The 17661-nt window shown below is 63.2% G+C and overlaps 1 protein-coding gene across 1 annotated transcript; it reads right to left on the bottom strand.

The window, feature by feature from the left end:
* Positions 1-207: 207 nt before the first annotated feature.
* LOC137318246 (NADH dehydrogenase [ubiquinone] iron-sulfur protein 8, mitochondrial) lies at positions 208-11949 on the bottom strand. The gene is made up of 4 exons (XM_067981175.1): positions 11872-11949; positions 4264-4436; positions 2729-2857; positions 208-2560 (listed from the first exon to the last, which is right to left on the bottom strand). Exons 2-4 carry the CDS (start codon positions 4426-4428, stop codon positions 2429-2431), a joined length of 426 nt encoding a protein of 141 aa, XP_067837276.1. The 5' UTR covers positions 4429-4436; positions 11872-11949; the 3' UTR covers positions 208-2428.
* Positions 11950-17661: the final 5712 nt, after the last annotated feature.

Raw genomic sequence — 17661 nt, 5'->3', positions numbered from 1 at the left:
CAACCAGGTGGGACCTGCCACTTGTGTTTGGTGACAGGGTGAGGGTTGATGGGAGCCTAATTTTAACCCTCACACCTTCCTCAAACAGAACATTTCACACACACGACCAACAGAACGCCACGACCAGATTGCTGCTGCTCTAAACCTCACAAACCCCAGCTCTCGATAACGCAGCATGACAAACAATTAAGGAAAAGCTTCACTGGCTGATTTGAAAAGTCAGATTTATTCACACACGAGAAAGTCTGTCAAGAGAGAGATATCAGACAGTCAGCGATACAGGTTAGAGATATCTGGAGAGAGAGATATCAGACAGTCAGCGATACAGGTTAGAGATATCTGGAGAGAGAGATATCAGACAGTCAGCGATACAGGTTAGAGATATCTGGAGAGAGAGATATCAGACAGTCAGCGATACAGGTTAGAGATATCTGGAGACAGAGAGAGAGAGAGAGAGATATCAGACAGTCTGCGATACAGGTTAGAGATATCTGGAGAGAGAAAGAAGATAAGAACATAAGATATCAGACAGTCAGATACAGGATGGGGATGTCTGTCGGGAGAGATATCGGACAGTCAGATACAGGATGGAGATATCTGTCGGGAGAGATATTGGACAGTCAGATACAGGATGGGGATCTCTGTCGGGAGAGATATCGGACAGTCAGATACAGGATGGGGATATCTGTCGGGAGAGATATCAGACAGTCAGATACAGGATGGGGATCTCTGTCGGGAGAGATATCAGACAGTCAGCGATACAGGATGGGGATATCTGTCGGGAGAGATATCAGACAGTCAGCGATACAGGTTAGAGATATCTGGAGACAGAGAGAGAGAGAGAGAGATATCAGACAGTCTGCGATACAGGTTAGAGATATCTGGAGAGAGAAAGAAGATAAGAACATAAGATATCAGACAGTCAGATACAGGATGGGGATGTCTGTCGGGAGAGATATCGGACAGTCAGATACAGGATGGAGATATCTGTCGGGAGAGATATTGGACAGTCAGATACAGGATGGGGATCTCTGTCGGGAGAGATATCGGACAGTCAGATACAGGATGGGGATATCTGTCGGGAGAGATATCAGACAGTCAGATACAGGATGGGGATCTCTGTCGGGAGAGATATCAGACAGTCAGCGATACAGGATGGGGATATCTGTCGGGAGAGATATCAGACAGTCAGCGATACAGGATGGGGATCTCTGTCGGGAGAGATATCGGACAGTCAGATACAGGATGGGGATATCTGTCGGGAGAGATATCAGACAGTCAGATACAGGATGGGGATGTCTGTCGGGAGAGATATCGGACAGTCAGCGATACAGGATGGGGATATCTGTCGGGAGAGATATCGGACAGTCAGCGATACAGGATGGGGATATCTGTCGGGAGAGATATCGGACAGTCAGCGATACAGGATGGGGATATCTGTCGGGAGAGATATCGGACAGTCAGATACAGGATGGGGATATCTGTCGGGAAAGATATCAGACAGTCAGATACAGGATGGGGATGTCTGTCGGGAGAGATATCGGACAGTCAGCGATACAGGATGGGGATATCTGTCGGGAGAGATATCAGACAGTCAGATACAGGATGGGGATATCTGTCGGGAGAGATATCGGACAGTCAGATACAGGATGGGGATATCCATCGAGAGATATCAGACAGTCAGATACAAGATGGGGATGTCTGTCGGGAGAGATATCGGACAGTCAGCGATACAGGATGGGGATCTCTGTCGGGAGAGATATCGGACAGTCAGATACAGGATGGGGATATCTGTCGGGAGAGATATCGGACAGTCAGATACAGGATGGGGATCTCTGTCGGGAGAGATATCGGACAGTCAGATACAGGATGGGGATATCTGTCGGGAGAGATATCGGACAGTCAGATACAGGATGGGGATATCCATCGAGAGATATCGGACAGTCAGATACAGGATGGGGATGTCTGTCGGGAGAGATATCAGACAGTCAGATACAGGATGGGGATATCTGTCGGGAGAGATATCGGACAGTCAGCGATACAGGATGGGGATATCTGTCGGGAGAGATATCGGACAGTCAGATACAGGATGGGGATATCTGTCAGGAGAGATATCGGACAGTCAGCGATACAGGATGGGGATATCTGTCGGGAGAGATATCGGACAGTCAGATACAGGATGGGGATATCTGTCGGGAGAGATATCGGACAGTCAGCGATACAGGATGGGGATATCTGTCGGGAGAGATATCGGACAGTCAGATACAGGATGGGGATCTCTGTCGGGAGAGATATCGGACAGTCAGCGATACAGGATGGGGATATCCATCGAGAGATATCAGAGAGTCAGCGACACAGGTTAGGGATATCCATCGAGAGATATCAGATAGTCAATGATCCAGGTTAGGGATATCCATCGAGAGAAATATCAGCGGTACAGGTAGTCTGCCTGGATATTGGCGCCGATCTCTGCTTCCCATTTGTCGCCATTGTTCAGAAGCTTCTCCTTGTTATACAGGAGCTCCTCGCGGGTCTCCGTGGAGAACTCGAAGTTCGGACCCTGGCAAAACATGGGCACCATCATTTCACACAAATCCAGCACAACCCAAACTGACTGCACCATCCAATCCCTGAGAGAGAGAGAACATGGATGGGGAGGGGGACATGAAGCTGAGCCAATGTCCTCCAACACACCTACAGTACACCAAGGCAGCGTTCTTCGACCCACCTCTACAATTGCATCCACTGGACAGGCCTCCTGACAGAACCCACAGTAAATGCACTTCGTCATATCGATGTCATATCTGGTCGTTCTCCGGCTCCCATCAGCCCTCGGTTCTGCTTCAATTGTGATTGCCTGAAAAAACAGAGAGAGACACACATAAGAGATATGGCGACGGGGGGGGCGGGGGCTGGGGGCGCCACCGGGGGGGGGGCGGGGGCGCGACCGGGGGGGGGCGGGGGCGCGACCGGGGGGGGGCGGGGGCGCGACCGGGGGGGGGGCGGGGGCGCGACCGGGGGGGGGGCGGGGGGCGCGACCGGGGGGGGGCGGTGGGCGCGACCGGGGGGGGGCGGGGGCGCGACCGGGGGGGGGCGGGGGCGCGACCGGGGGGGGGCGGGGGCGCGACCGGGGGGGGCGGGGGCGCGACCGGGGGGGGGCGGGGGGCGCGACCGGGGGGGGGGCGGGGGGCGCGACCGGGGGGGGGCGGGGCGCGACCGGGGGGGGGCGGGGGCGCGACCGGGGGGGGGCGGGGGCGCGACCGGGGGGGGGCGGGGGCGCGACCGGGGGGGGGGGCGGGGGCGCGACCGGGGGGGGGGCGGGGGCGCGACCGGGGGGGGGGCGGTGGGCGCGACGGGGGGGGGCGGGGGCGCGACCGGGGGGGGGCGGGGGGCGCGACCGGGGGGGGGCGGGGGCGCGACCGGGGGGGGGGCGGGGGCGCGACCGGGGGGGGGCGGGGGCGCGACCGGGGGGGGGGCGGGGGGCGCGACCGGGGGGGGGGCGGGGGGCGCGACCGGGGGGGGGCGGGGGCGCGACCGGGGGGGGCGGGGGCGCGACCGGGGGGGGGGGGGGGGGGGCGCGACCGGGGGGGGGGGGGCGGGGGCGCGACCGGGGGGGGGGCGGGGGCGCGACCGGGGGGGGGGGGCGGGGGCGCGACCGGGGGGGGGGGGGCGGGGGCGCGACCGGGGGGGGGGGCGGGGGGCGCGACCGGGGGGGGGCGGGGGCGCGACCGGGTGGGGGCGGGGGGCGCGACCCGGGGGGGGGCGGGGGCGCGACCGGGGGGCGCGACCGGGGGGGGGAGAAGGGGGGCGCGACCGGGGGGGGCGGGGGCGCGACCGGGGGGGGCGGGGGGCGCGACCGGGGGGGGCGGGGGCGCGACCGGGGGGGGGCGGGGGCGCGACCGGGTGGGGGCGGGGGCGCGACCGGGGGGGGCGGGGGGCTGCGACCGGGGGGCCGGGGGCGCGACCGGGGGCGCGACCGGGGGGGGGGCGGGGGCGGGGGCGCGACCGGGGGGGGCGGGGGCGCGACCCGGGGGGGGCGGGGCGCGACCGGGGGGGGGCGGGGGCGCGAACCGGGGGGGGCGGGGGCGCGACCGGGGGGGAGGGGGCACGACCGGGGGGGAGGGGGCACGACCGGGGGGGGCGGGGGGCGCGACCGGGGGGCCGGGGGCGCGACCGGGGGGGCGGGGGGCGACCGGAGGTGGTCACTCCCTGAACCAAGGGCCCATGTGGTGCATGTTAATCGTGACTAACAGACAGTCTCACCTGGGCAGGACAGATCGCCTCACACAGCTTACAAGCAATACATCGCTCCTCACCAGATGGGTATCTTCGCAGGGCGTGCTCGCCTCGGAATCGAGGGCTGAGAGGACCCTTCTCGAATGGGTAGTTAATGGTGGCAGGCTCCCGAAACAAGTAGCTCAGGGTCATTCCGAGTCCTACAATATCAAGGTCATAAGAACTTCAGTCACTGGTGTTAACCAGTCAGTCCCTGAGATCAGCGGTGTTCACTGGCATTAACCAGTCACCGAGATCAGCGGTGTTCACTGGCATTAACCAGTCCCTGAGATCAGCGGTGTTCACTGGCATTAACCAGTCCCTGAGATCAGCGGTGTTCACTGGTATTAACCAGTCCGAGATCAGCGGTGTTCACTGGCATTAACCAGTCCCTGAGATCAGCGGTGTTCACTGGCATTAACCAGTCCCTGAGATCAGCGGTGTTCACTGGCATTAACCAGTCCGAGATCAGCGGTGTTCACTGGCATTAACCAGTCCCTGAGATCAGCAGTGTTCACTGGCATTAACCAGTCCCTGAGATCAGCGGTGTTCACTGGCATTAACCAGTCACGGAGATCAGCGGTGTTCACTGGCATTAACCAGTCCCTGAGATCAGCAGTGTTCACTGGCATTAACCAGTCACGGAGATCAGCGGTGTTCACTGGCATTAACCAGTCACGGAGATCAGCGGTGTTCACTGGCATTAACCAGTCCCTGAGATCAGCGGTGTTCACTGGCATTAACCAGTCCTGAGATCAGCAGTGTTCACTGGCATGAACCAGTCCCTGAGATCAGCGGTGTTCACTGGCATTAACCAGTCCCTGATATCAGCGGTGTTCACTGGCATTAACCAATCCCTGAGATCAGCAGTGTTCACTGGCATTAACCAGTCCCTGAGATCAGCGGTGTTCACTGGCATTAACCAGTCCCTGAGATCAGCGGTGTTCACTGGCACTAACCAGTCACCGAGATCAGCGGTGTTCACTGGCATTAACCAGTCCCTGAGATCAGCGGTGTTCACTGGCATTAACCAGTCACTGAGATCAGCGGTGTTCACTGGCATTAACCAGTCACTGAGATCAGCAGTGTTCACTGGCATTAACAGTCCCTGAGATCAGCAGTGTTCACTGGCATTAACCAGTCCCTAAGATCAGCGGTGTTCACTGGCATTAACCAATCCTGAGATCAGCGGGTGTTCACTGGCATTAACCAATCCCTGAGATCAGCGGTGTTCACTGGCATTAAACCAGTCACTGAGATCAGCCGGTGTTCACTGGCATTAACCAGTCCCTGAGATCAGCGGTGTTCACTGGCATTAACCAGTCCTGAGATCAGCGGTGTTCACTGGCATTAACCAGTCCCTGAGATCAGCGGTGTTCACTGGCATTAACCAGTCCGAGATCAGCGGTGTTCACTGGCATTAACCAGTCCCTGAGATCAGCAGTGTTCACTGGCATTAACCAGTCCCTGAGATCAGCGGTGTTCACTGGCATTAACCAGTCCTGAGATCAGCGGTGTTCACTGGCATTAACCAGTCACCGAGATCAGCGGTGTTCACTGCATTAACCAGTCCTGAGATCAGCGGTGTTCACTGGCATTAACCAGTCCCTGAGATCAGCGGTGTTCACTGGCATTAACCAGTCCCTGAGATCAGAAGTGTTCACTGGCATTAACCAGTCCCTGAGATCAGCAGTGTTCACTGCATTAACCAGTCCCTGAGATCAGCGGTGTTCACTGGCATTAACCAGTCCCTGAGATCAGCGGTGTTCACTGGCATTAACCAGTCACCGAGATCAAGCGGTGTTCACTGCATTAACCAGTCACCGAGATCAGCGGTGTTCACTAGCATTAACCAGTCCCTGAGATCAGCGGTGTTCACTGGCATTAACCAGTCCCTGAGATCAGCGGTGTTCACTGGCATTAACCAGTCCCTGAGATCAGCAGTGTTCACTGGCATTAACCAGTCCCTGAGATCAGCGGTGATCACTGGCATTAACCAGTCACCGAGATCAGCGGTGTTCACTGGCATTAACCAGTCACCGAGATCAGCGGTGTTCACTGGCATTAACCAGTCCCTGAGATCAGCGGTGATCACTGGCATTAACCAGTCCCTGAGATCAGCGGTGTTCACTGGCATTAACCAGTCCCTGAGATCAGCGGTGTTCACTGGCATTAACCAGTCCCTGAGATCAGCGGTGTTCACTGGCATTAACCAGTCCCTGAGATCAGCAGTGTTCACTGGCATTAACCAGTCACCGAGATCAGCGGTGTTCACTGGCATTAACCAGTCCCTGAATCAGCGGTGTTCACTGGCATTAACCAGTCCCTGAGATCAGCGTGATCACTGGCATTAACCAGTCCCTGAGATCAGCGGTGTTCACTGGCATTAACCAGTCCTGAGATCAGCGGTGTTCACTGGCATTAACCAGTCACTGAGATCAGCGGTGTTCACTGGCATTAACCAGTCCCCTGAGATCAGCAGTGTTCACTGGCATTAACCAGTCACTGAGATCAGCGGTGTTCACTGGCATTAACCAGTCCCTGAGATCAGCGGTGATCACTGCATTAACCAGTCCCTGAGATCAGCGGTGTTCACTGGCATTAACCAGTCACTGAGATCAGCGGTGTTCACTGGCATTAACCAGTCCCTGAGATCAGCGGTGTTCACTGGCATTAACCAGTCCCTGAGATCAGCAGTGTTCACTGGCATTAACCAGTCCCTGAGATCAGCGGTGTTCACTGGCATTAACCAGTCTCTGAGATCAGCGGTGTTCACTGGCATTAACCAGTCCCTGAGATCAGCGGTGTTCACTGGCATTAACCAGTCCCTGAGATCAGCAGTGTTCACTGGCATTAACCAGTCCCTGAGATCAGCGGTGTTCACTGGCATTAACCAGTCCCTGAGATCAGCGGTGTTCACTGCATTAACCAGTCCCTGAGATCAGCGGTGTTCACTGGCATTAACCAGTCCCTGAGATCAGCGGTGTTCACTGGCATTAACCAGTCCCTGAGATCAGCGGTGTTCACTGGCATTAACCAGTCCCTGAGATCAGCGGTGTTCACTGGCATTAACCAGTCCCTGAGATCAGCAGTGTTCACTGGCATTACCAGTCCCTGAGATCAGCGGTGTTCACTGGCATTAACCAGTCCCTGAGATCAGCAGTGTTGTCACTGGCATTAACCAGTCACTGAGATCAGCAGTGTTCACTGGCATTAACCAGTCAGTCCCTGAGATCAGCGGTGTTCACTGGCATTCACCAGTCCCGAGATCAGCAGTGTTCACTGGCATTAACCAGTCCCTGAGATCAGCGGTGATCACTGGCATTAACCAGTCCTGAGATCAGCGGTGTTCACTGGCATTAACCAGTCCCTGAGATCAGCGGTGTTCACTGGCATTAACCAGTCCCTGAGATCAGCGGTGATCACTGGCATTAACCAGTCCCTGAGATCAGCGGTGTTCACTGGCATTAACAGTCCCTGAGATCAGCGGTGTTCACTGGCATTAACCAGTCCCTGAGATCAGCGGTGTTCACTGGCATTAACCAGTCCCTGAGATCAGCAGTGTTCACTGGCATTAACCAGTCCGAGATCAGCGGTGTTCACTGGCATTAACCAGTCCGAGATCAGCGGTGATCACTGGCATTAACCAGTCCCTGAGATCAGCACTGTTCACTGGCATTAACCCAGTCCGAGATCAGCGGTGTTCACTGGCATTAACCAGTCCCTGAGATCAGCGGTGTTCACTGGCATTAACCAGTCCCTGAGATCAGCGGTGATCACTGGCATTAACCAGTCCCTGAGATCAGCGGTGTTCACTGGCATTAACGAGTCCCTGAGATCAGCAGTGTTCACTGGCATTAACCAGTCCCGGAGATCAGCAGTGTTCACTGGCATTAACCAGTCACTGAGATCAAGCAGTGTTCACTGGCATTAACCAGTCACCTCGGGATCAGCGGTGTTCACTGGCATTAACCAGTCACTGAGATCAGCGGTGTTCACTGGCATTAACCAGTCACTGAGATCAGCTGTGTTCACTGGCATTAACCAGTCCCTGAGATCAGCAGTCGTGTTCACTGGCATTAACCAGTCACTGAGATCAGCGGTGTTCACTGGCATTAACCAGTCCCTGAGATCAGCGGTGTTCACTGGCATTACCAGTCCCTGAGATCAGCGGTGTTCACTGGCATTAACCAGTCCCTGAGATCAGCGGTGTTCACTGGCATTAACCAGTCCCTGAGATCAGCGGTGTTCACTGGCATTAACCAGTCCCGAGATCAGCGGTGTTCACTGGCATTAACCAGTCCCTGAGATCAGCGGTGTTCACTGGCATTAACCAGTCACCGATATCAGCGGTGTTCACTGGCATTAACCAGTCCCTGAGATCAGCGGTGTTCACTGGCATTAACCAGTCACCGAGATCAGCGGTGTTCACTAGCATTAACCAGTCACTGAGATCAGCGGTGTTCACTGGCATTAACCAGTCCCTGAAATCAGCGGTGTTCACTGGCATGAACCAGTCCCCGAGATCAGCGGTGTTCACTGGCATTAACCAGTCCCTGAGATCAGCGGTGTTCACTGGCATTAACCAGTCCCTGAGATCAGCGGTGTTCAACCGGCATTAACCAGTCACTGAGATCAGCGGTGTTCACTGGCATTAACCAGTCCCTGAGATCAGCAGTGTTCACTGGCATTAACCAGTCACTGAGATCAGCGGTGTTCACTGGCATTAACCAGTCCCTGAGATCAGCGGTGTTCACTGGCATTAACCAGTCCCTGAGATCAGCAGTGTTCACTGGCATTAACCAGTCACTGAGATCAGCGGTGTTCACTGGCATTAACCAGTCCCTGAGATCAGCGGTGTTCACTGGCATTAACCAGTCCCTGAGATCAGCGGTGTTCACTGGCATTAACCAGTCACTGAGATCAGCGGTGTTCACTGGCATTAACCAGTCCCTGAGATCAGCGGTGTTCACTGGCATTAACCAGTCCCTGAGATCAGCAGTGTTCACTGGCATTAACCAGTCCCCGAGATCAGCGGTGTTCACTGGCATTAACCAGTCCCTGAGATCAGCGGTGTTCACTGGCATTAACCAGTCCCTGAGATCAGCGGTGTTCACTGGCATTAACCAGTCCCTGAGATCAGCGGTGTTCACTGGCATTAACCAGTCCCTGAGATCAGCGGTGTTCACTGGCATTAACCAGTCCCTGAGATCAGCGGTGTTCACTGGCATTAACCAGTCCCTGAGATCAGCGGTGTTCACTGGCATTAACCAGTCCCTGAGATCAGCGGTGTTCACTGGCATTAACCAGTCCCTGAGATCAGCGGTGTTCACTGGCATTAACCAGTCCCTGAGATCAGCGGTGTTCACTGGCATTAACCAGTCCCTGAGATCAGCAGTGTTCACTGGCATTAACCAGTCCCTGAGATCAGCGGTGTTCACTGGCATTAACCAGTCCCTGAGATCAGCAGTGTTCACTGGCATTAACCAGTCACTGAGATCAGCAGTGTTCACTGGCATTAACAGTCAGTCCCTGAGATCAGCGGTGTTCACTGGCATTCACCAGTCCCCGAGATCAGCAGTGTTCACTGGCATTAACCAGTCCCTGAGATCAGCGGTGATCACTGGCATTAACCAGTCCCTGAGATCAGCGGTGTTCACTGCATTACCAGTCCCTGAGATCAGCGGTGTTCACTGGCATTAACCAGTCCCCTGAGATCAGCGGTGTTCACTGGCATTAACCAGTCCCTGAGATCAGCAGTGTTCACTGGCATTAACCAGTCCGAGATCAGCGTGTTCACTGGCATTAACCAGTCCGAGATCAGCGGTGTTCACTGGCATTCACCAGTCCCCGAGATCAGCAGTGTTCACTGGCATTAACCAGTCCCTGAGATCAGCGGTGATCACTGGCATTAACCAGTCCCTGAGATCAGCGGTGTTCACTGGCATTAACCAGTCCCTGAGATCAGCGGTGTTCACTGGCATTAACCAGTCCTGAGATCAGCAGTGTTCACTGCATTAACCAGTCCGAGATCAGCGGTGTTCACTGGCATTAACCAGTCCGAGATCAGCGGTGATCACTGGCATTAACCAGTCCCTGAGATCAGCACTGTTCACTGGCATTAACCAGTCCGAGATCAGCGGTGTTCACTGGCATTAAACCAGTCCCTGAGATCAGCGGTGTTCACTGGCATTAACCAGTCCCTGAGATCAGCAGTGTTCACTGGGCATTAACCAGTCCGAGATCAGCAGTGTTCACTGGCATTAACCAGTCCCTGAGATCAGCGGTGATCACTGCATTAACCAGTCCCTGAGATCAGCGGTGTTCACTGGCATTAACCAGTCCCTGAGATCAGCAGTGTTCACTGGCATTAACCAGTCCGAGATCAGCAGTGTTCACTGGCATTAACCAGTCCCTGAGATCAGCGGTGATCACTGGCATTAACCAGTCCCTGAGATCAGCGGTGTTCACTGGCATTAACGAGTCCCTGAGATCAGCAGTGTTCACTGGCATTAACCAGTCCCTGAGATCAGCAGTGTTCACTGGCATTAACCAGTCACTGAGATCAGCAGTGTTCACTGGCATTAACCAGTCCCGGAGATCAGCAGTGTTCACTGGCATTAACCAGTCACCGAGATCAGCAGTGTTCACTGGCATTAACCAGTCACCGGATCAGCGTGTTCACTGGCATTAACCAGTCACTGAGATCAGCGGTGTTCACTGGCATTAACCAGTCACTGAGATCAGCGGTGTTCACTGGCATTAACCAGTCCCTGAGATCAGCAGTGTTCACTGGCATTAACCAGTCCCTGAGATCAGCGGTGTTCACTGGCATTAACCAGTCCCTGAGATCAGCAGTGTCACTGGCATTAACCAGTCACTGAGATCAGCGGTGTTCACTGGCATTAACCAGTCCGAGATCAGCGGTGTTCACTGCATGAACCAGTCCCTGAGATCAGCAGTGTTCACTGGCATTAACCAGTCCCTGAGATCAGCGGTGTTCACTGGCATTAACCAGTCCCTGAGATCAGCAGTGTTCACTGGCATTAACCAGTCACTGAGATCAGCGGTGTTCACTGGCATTAACCAGTCCGAGATCAGCGGTGTTCACTGGCATGAACCAGTCCCTGAGATCAGCAGTGTTCACTGGCATTAACCAGTCCCTGAGATCAGCGGTGTTCACTGGCATTAACCAGTCCCTGAGATCAGCAGTGTTCACTGGCATTAACCAGTCACTGAGATCAGCGGTGTTCACTGGCATTAACCAGTCCCTGAGATCAGCGGTGTTCACTGGCATTAACCAGTCCCTGAGATCAGCAGTGTTCACTGGCATTAACCAGTCACTGAGATCAGCGGTGTTTCACTGGCATTAACCAGTCACTGAGATCAGCGGTGTTCACTGGCATTAACCAGTCCCTGAGATCAGCAGTGTTCACTGGCATAACCAGTCCGAGATCAGCGGTGTTCACTGGCATTAACCAGTCACTGAGATCAGCGGTGTTCACTGGCATTAACCAGCCAATCACGTATCTCCAGCCAAATATTCCAAACGGGCCCAGACCTGCAGAGAAATGAGAGACTGAAGAGGAGACTCACCCCGGAATAACTCGGTCCAGAACAGGGTCTGAGCAGCATTGTCAGTGAGGGTCCGAAGGTCAGTGGGATCAGCCTTCGCATTGGACGTACTCTGCCGAGAGCAAAGGGGTCTGAGTACACACCGTGTAACGGAGCAAAGACAGGAGAGTAACCCCCGCCCCGGAGAGTAACCACCCCCCACCACCCCCCGCCCCGCCGCGGAGAGTCACCCCCCGCCCCTCCCCGGAGAGTAACCCCCGCCCCGGAGAGTAACCACCCCCCCACCCCCCCGCCCCGCCGCGGAGAGTCACCCCCCGCCCCTCCCCGGAGAGTAACCCCCGCCCCGGAGAGTAACCACCCCCCCACCCCCCCGCCCCGCCGCGGAGAGTCACCCCCCGCCCCTCCCCGGAGAGTAACCCCCGCCCCGGAGAGTAACCACCCCCCCAACCCCCGCCCCGCCGCGGAGAGTCACCCCCCGCCCCTCCCCGGAGAGTAACCCCCAGCCCCGGAGAGTAACCACCCCCGCCCCGCCGCGGAGAGTCACCCCCCCCGCCCCTCCCCGGAGAGTAACCCCAGCCCGGAGAGTAACCACCCCCCAACCCCCCGCCCCGCCGCGGAGAGTCACCCCCCCGCCCCTCCCCGGAGAGTAACCCCCAGCCCCGGAGAGTAACCACCCCCCCAACCCCCCGCCCCGCCGCGGAGAGTCACCCCCACGCCCCTCCCCGGAGAGTAACCCCCCCCGCCCCCGCGAGAGTAACCCCCCCCGCCCCGCGAGAGTAACCCCCCCCGCCCCGCGAGAGTAACCCCCCCCCGCCCCGCGAGAGTAACCCCCCCCCGCCCCGCGAGAGTAACCCACCCCCCGCCCCGCGAGAGTAACCCCCCCGCCCCGCGAGAGTAACCCCCCCGCCCCGCGAGAGTAACCCCCACCGCCCCGCCCCGGAGAGTAACCCCCCTGCCTGGGAGAGTAACCCCCCTGCCTGGGAGAGTAACCCGCCCCCTGCCCGGTAGAGTAACCCCCCTGCCTGGGAGAGTAACCCCCCCCCGCCCCGCGAGAGTAACCCCCCCCGCCCCGCGAGAGTAACCCCCCCGCCCCGCGAGAGTAACCCCCACCGCCCCGCCCCGGAGAGTAACCCCCCTGCCTGGGAGAGTAACCCCCTGCCTGGGAGAGTAACCGCCCCCTGCCCGGGAGAGTAACCCCCCTGCCTGGGAGAGTAACCCCCCCCGCCCCGGAGAGTAACCCCCCCCGCCCCGGAGAGTAACCCCCCCGCCCCGAAGAGTAACCCCCCACCCCCCGCCCCGGAGAGTAACCCCCCACCCCCCCGCCCCGGAGAGTAACCCCCGCCCCGCCCCGGAGAGTAACCCGCCCCCGCCCCGGAGAGTAACCCGCCCCGCCCCGGAGAGTAACCCGCCCCGCCCCGGAGAGTAACCCGCCCCGCCCCGGAGAGTAACCCGCCCCGCCCCGGAGAGTAACCCGCCCCGCCCCGGAGAGTAACCCGCCCCGCCCCGGAGAGTAACCCGCCCCGCCCCGGAGAGTAACCCGCCCCGCCCCGGAGAGTAACCCGCCCCGCCCCGGAGAGTAACCCGCCCCGCCCCGGAGAGTAACCCGCCCCGCCCCGGAGAGTAACCCGCCCCGCCCCGGAGAGTAACCCGCCCCGCCCCGGAGAGTAACCCGCCCCGCCCCGGAGAGTAACCGCCCCGCCCCGGAGAGTAACCCGCCCCGCCCCGGAGAGTAACCCGCCCCGCCCGGAGAGTAACCCGCCCCGCCCCGGAGAGTAACCCGCCCCGCCCCGGAGAGTAACCCGCCCCGCCCCGGAGAGTGAGTAACCCGGCCCGCCCCGGAGAGTGAGTAACCCGGCCCGCCCCGGAGAGTGAGTAACCCGGCCCGCCCCGGAGAGTGAGTAACCCGGCCCGCCCCGGAGAGTGAGTAACCCGGCCCGCCCCGGAGAGTGAGTAACCCGGCCCCGCCCCGGAGAGTGAGTAACCCGGCCCGCCCCGGAGAGTGAGTAACCCGCCCCGCCCCGGAGAGTGAGTAACCCGCCCCGCCCGAGAGTGAGTAACCCGCCCCGCCCCGGAGAGTGAGTAACCCGCCCCGCCCCGGAGAGTGAGTAACCCGCCCCGCCCCGGAGAGTGAGTAACCCGCCCCGCCCCGGAGAGTGAGTAACCCGCCCGCCCCGGAGAGAGAGTAACCCGCCCCGCCCGAGAGAGAGTAACCCGCCCCGCCCCGGAGAGAGTAACCCGCCCGCCCCGGAGAGAGAGTAACCCGCCCCGCCCCGGAGAGTAACCCGCCCCGCCCCGGAGAGTAACCCCCCCGCCCCGGAGAGTAACCCCCCCGCCCCGGAGAGTAACCCCCCCCGCCCCGGAGAGTAACCGCCCACCGCCGGCCCGGGAGAGTAACCCCCCTGCCTGGGAGAGTAACCCCCCCCGCCCCGCCTGGCACAGACCCCCACACAGACCCCGGCACAGACCCCCGCCAGCCGGGCACAGAACCCCCGCCAGCCGGGCACAGAACCCCGCCAGCCGGCACAGACCCCCGCCAGCCCGGCACAGACCCCCGCCAGCCCGGCACAGACCCCCGCCAGCCCGGCACAGACCCCCGCCAGCCCGGCACAGACCCCCGCCTGCCCGGCACAGACCCCCGCCTGCCCGGCACAGACCCCCGCCTGCCCGGCACAGACCCCCGCCTGCCCGGCACAGACCCCCGCCTGCCCGGCACAGACCCCCGCCTGCCCGGCACAGACCCCCGCCTGCCCGGCACAGACCCCCGCCTGCCCGGCACAGACCCCCGCCTGCCCGGCACAGACCCCCGCCTGCCCGGCACAGACCCCCGCCTGCCCGGCACAGACCCCCCGCCTGCCCGGCACAGACCCCCGCCTGCCCGGCACAGACCCCCGCCTGCCCGGCACAGACCCCCCCGCCTGCCCGGCACAGACCCCCGCCTGCCCGGCACAGACCCCCGCCTGCCCGGCACAGACCCCCGCCTGCCCGGCACAGACCCCCGCCTGCCCGGCACAGACCCCCGCCTGCCCGGCACAGACCCCCGCCTGCCCGGCACAGACCCCCCGCCTGCCGCACAGACCCCCCGCCTGCCCGGCACAAGACCCCCGCCTGCCCCGGCACAGACCCCCGCCTGCCCGGCACAGACCCCGCCTGCCCGGCACAGACCCCCCGCCTGCCGGCACAGACCCCGCCTGCCCGCACAGACCCCCGCCTGCCCGGCACAGACCCCCGCCTGCCCGGCACAGACCCCCGCCTGCCCGCACAGACCCCCGCCTGCCCGGCACAGACCCCGCCTGCCCGGCACAGACCCCCGCCTGCCCGGCACAGACCCCCGCCTGCCCGGCACAGACCCCCGCCTGCCCGGCACAGACCCCGCCTGCCCGGCACAGACCCCGCCTGCCCGGCACAGACCCCGGCACAGACCCCCGCCTGCCCGGCACAGACCCCCCGCCCGCCCGGCACAGTCCCCCGCACAGACACCCCGCCCGCCCGGCACAGACCCCCGCACAGACCCCCCGCCCGCCCGGCACAGACCCCCGCACAGACCCCCGCCCGCCCGGCACAGTCCCCCGCACAGACCCCCGCCCGCCCGGCACAGTCCCCCGCACAGACCCCCGCCCGCCCGGCACAGTCCCCCGCACAGACCCCCGCCCGCCCGGCACAGTCCCCCGCACAGAACCCCCCGCCCGCCCGGCACAGACCCCGCCCGCCCGAGACCCCCGCCCCGCCCGGCACAGACCCCCGCCCGCCCGGCACAGACCCCCGCCCGCCCGGCACAGTCCCCCGCACAGACCCCTGCCTGCCCGGCACAGACCACCGCACAGACCCCCGCCCGCCCGGCACAGACCCCCGCACAGACCCCCGCCCGCCCGGCACAGTCCCCCGCACAGACCCCCGCCCGCCCGGCAACAGTCCCCCGCACAGACCCCCGCCCGCCCGGCACAGTCCCCCGCACAGACCCCCCGCCCGCCCGGCACAGACCCCGGCACAGACCCCCCGCCTGCCGGCACAGACCCCTGCCCGCCCGGCACAGACCCCCGCCCGCCCGGCACAGTCCCCCGCACAGACCCCCGCCCGCCCGGCACAGACCCCCGCACAGACCCCCGCCCGCCCGGCACAGTCCCCCGCACAGACCACTGCCTGCCCCGCACAGACCCCCCTCCCGCCCGAGGCACAGTCCCCCGCACAGACCCCCGCCCGCCCGGCACAGACCCCCGCCCGCCCGGCACAGACCCCCCGCCCGCCCGGCACAGACCCCCGCACAGACCCCCCGCCCGCCCGGCACAGACCCCCGCACAGACCCCCGCCCGCCCCCAGTCCCCCGCACAGACCCCCGCCCGCCCGGCACAGACCCTGGCACAGACCCCCCGCCCGCCCGGCACAGACCCCCCGCCCGCCCGGCACAGACCCCCCGCCCGCCCGGCACAGACCCCCCGCCCGCCCGGCACAGACCCCCCGCCCGCCCGGCACAGACCCCCCGCCCGCCCGGCAGAGACCCCCCGCCCGCCCGGCAGAGACCCCCCGCCCGCCCGGCACAGACCCCCCGCCCGCCCGGCACAGACCCCCCGCCCGCCCGGCACAGACCCCCCGCCCGCCCGGCACAGACCCCCCGCACAGACCCCCCGCCCGCCCGGCACAGACCCCACACCCGCCCGGCACAGTCCCCCGCACAGACCCCCCGCCGGCCCGGCACAGACCCCCGCCCGCCCGGCACAGTCCCCCGCACAGACCCCCCGCCCGCCCGCACAGACCCCCCGCCCGCCCGGCACAGACCCCCCGCCCGCCCGGCACAGACCCCCCGCCCGCCCGGCACAGACCCCCCGCCCGCCCGGCACAGGCCCCCCGCCCGCCCGGCACAGGCCCCCCGCCCGCCCGGCACAGGCCCCCCGCCCGCCCGGCACAGGCCCCCCGCCCGCCCGGCACAGGCCCCCCGCCCGCCCGGCACAGTCCCCCAGCCCGCCCGGCACAGTCCCCCCCCGCCCGCCCGGCACAGTCCCCCCGCCCGCCCTGCACAGTCCCCTGCACAGACCCACGCCCGCCCGGCACAGACCCCCGCCCGCCCGGCACAGACCCCCGCCCGCCCGGCACAGACCCCCCGCCCGCCCGGCACAGACCCCCGCCCGCCCGGCACAGACCCCCCCGCCCGCCCGGCACAGACCCCCCGCCCCGCCGGCACAGACCCCCCGCCCGCCCGGCACAGACCCCCCGCCCGCCCGGCACAGACCCCCCGCCCGCCCGGCACAGACCCCCCGCCCGCCCGGCACAGACCCCCCGCCCGCCCGGCACAGACCCCCCGCCCGCCCGGCACAGACCCCCAGCCCGCCCGGCACAGACCCCCCGCCCGCCCGGCACAGACCCCCCCGCCCGCCCGGCACAGACCCCCCGCCCGCCCGGCACAGACCCCCCGCCCGCCCGGCACAGACCCCCCGCCCGCCCGGCACAGACCCCGGCACAGACCCCCCGCCCGCCCGGCACAGACCCCGGCACAGACCCCTGCCCGCCCGGCACAGACCCCCCGCCGCCCGGCACAGACCCCCGGCACAGACCCCCGCCCGCCCGGCACAGTCCCCGCCTGCCCGGCTCAGACCCCCGCCCGCCCGGCACAGTCCCCCGCACAGACCCCTGCCCGCCCGGCACAGACCCCCGCCCGCCCGGCACAGTCCCCCGCACAGACCCCGCCCGCCCGGCACAGACCCCCGCCCGCCCGGCACAGTCCCCCGCACAGACCCCCCGCCCGGCACAGATCCCCCCGCCCAGCACACATTTCTGACATAAAAATGCAGTGAACACTCACTGAAACTTTTCAAATTGTAA

The sequence above is a fragment of the Heptranchias perlo genome, unplaced genomic scaffold (genome assembly GCF_035084215.1).
Source record: "Heptranchias perlo isolate sHepPer1 unplaced genomic scaffold, sHepPer1.hap1 HAP1_SCAFFOLD_681, whole genome shotgun sequence".
Classification (NCBI taxonomy): domain Eukaryota; kingdom Metazoa; phylum Chordata; class Chondrichthyes; order Hexanchiformes; family Hexanchidae; genus Heptranchias; species Heptranchias perlo.
Note: the sequence above shows the minus strand (reverse complement) of the source record. Positions and strands in the feature narration are given on the sequence as shown.

What these genes read in the sequence shown, in the direction of transcription:
- LOC137318246 (XM_067981175.1), bottom strand. Translation starts at nt 4,428, where the DNA reads ATGACCCTGAGCTACTTGTTTCGGGAGCCTGCCACCATTAACTACCCA. An exon ending in AGGCGATCTGTCCTGCCCAG is followed by an intron (nt 2,858 to 4,263) that starts GTGAGACTGTCT and finishes CTGTTTTTTCAG; the next exon opens with GCAATCACAATTGAAGCAGA. An exon ending in CAGTGGATGCAATTGTAGAG is followed by an intron (nt 2,561 to 2,728) that starts GTGGGTCGAAGA and finishes ATGTTTTGCCAG; the next exon opens with GGTCCGAACTTCGAGTTCTC.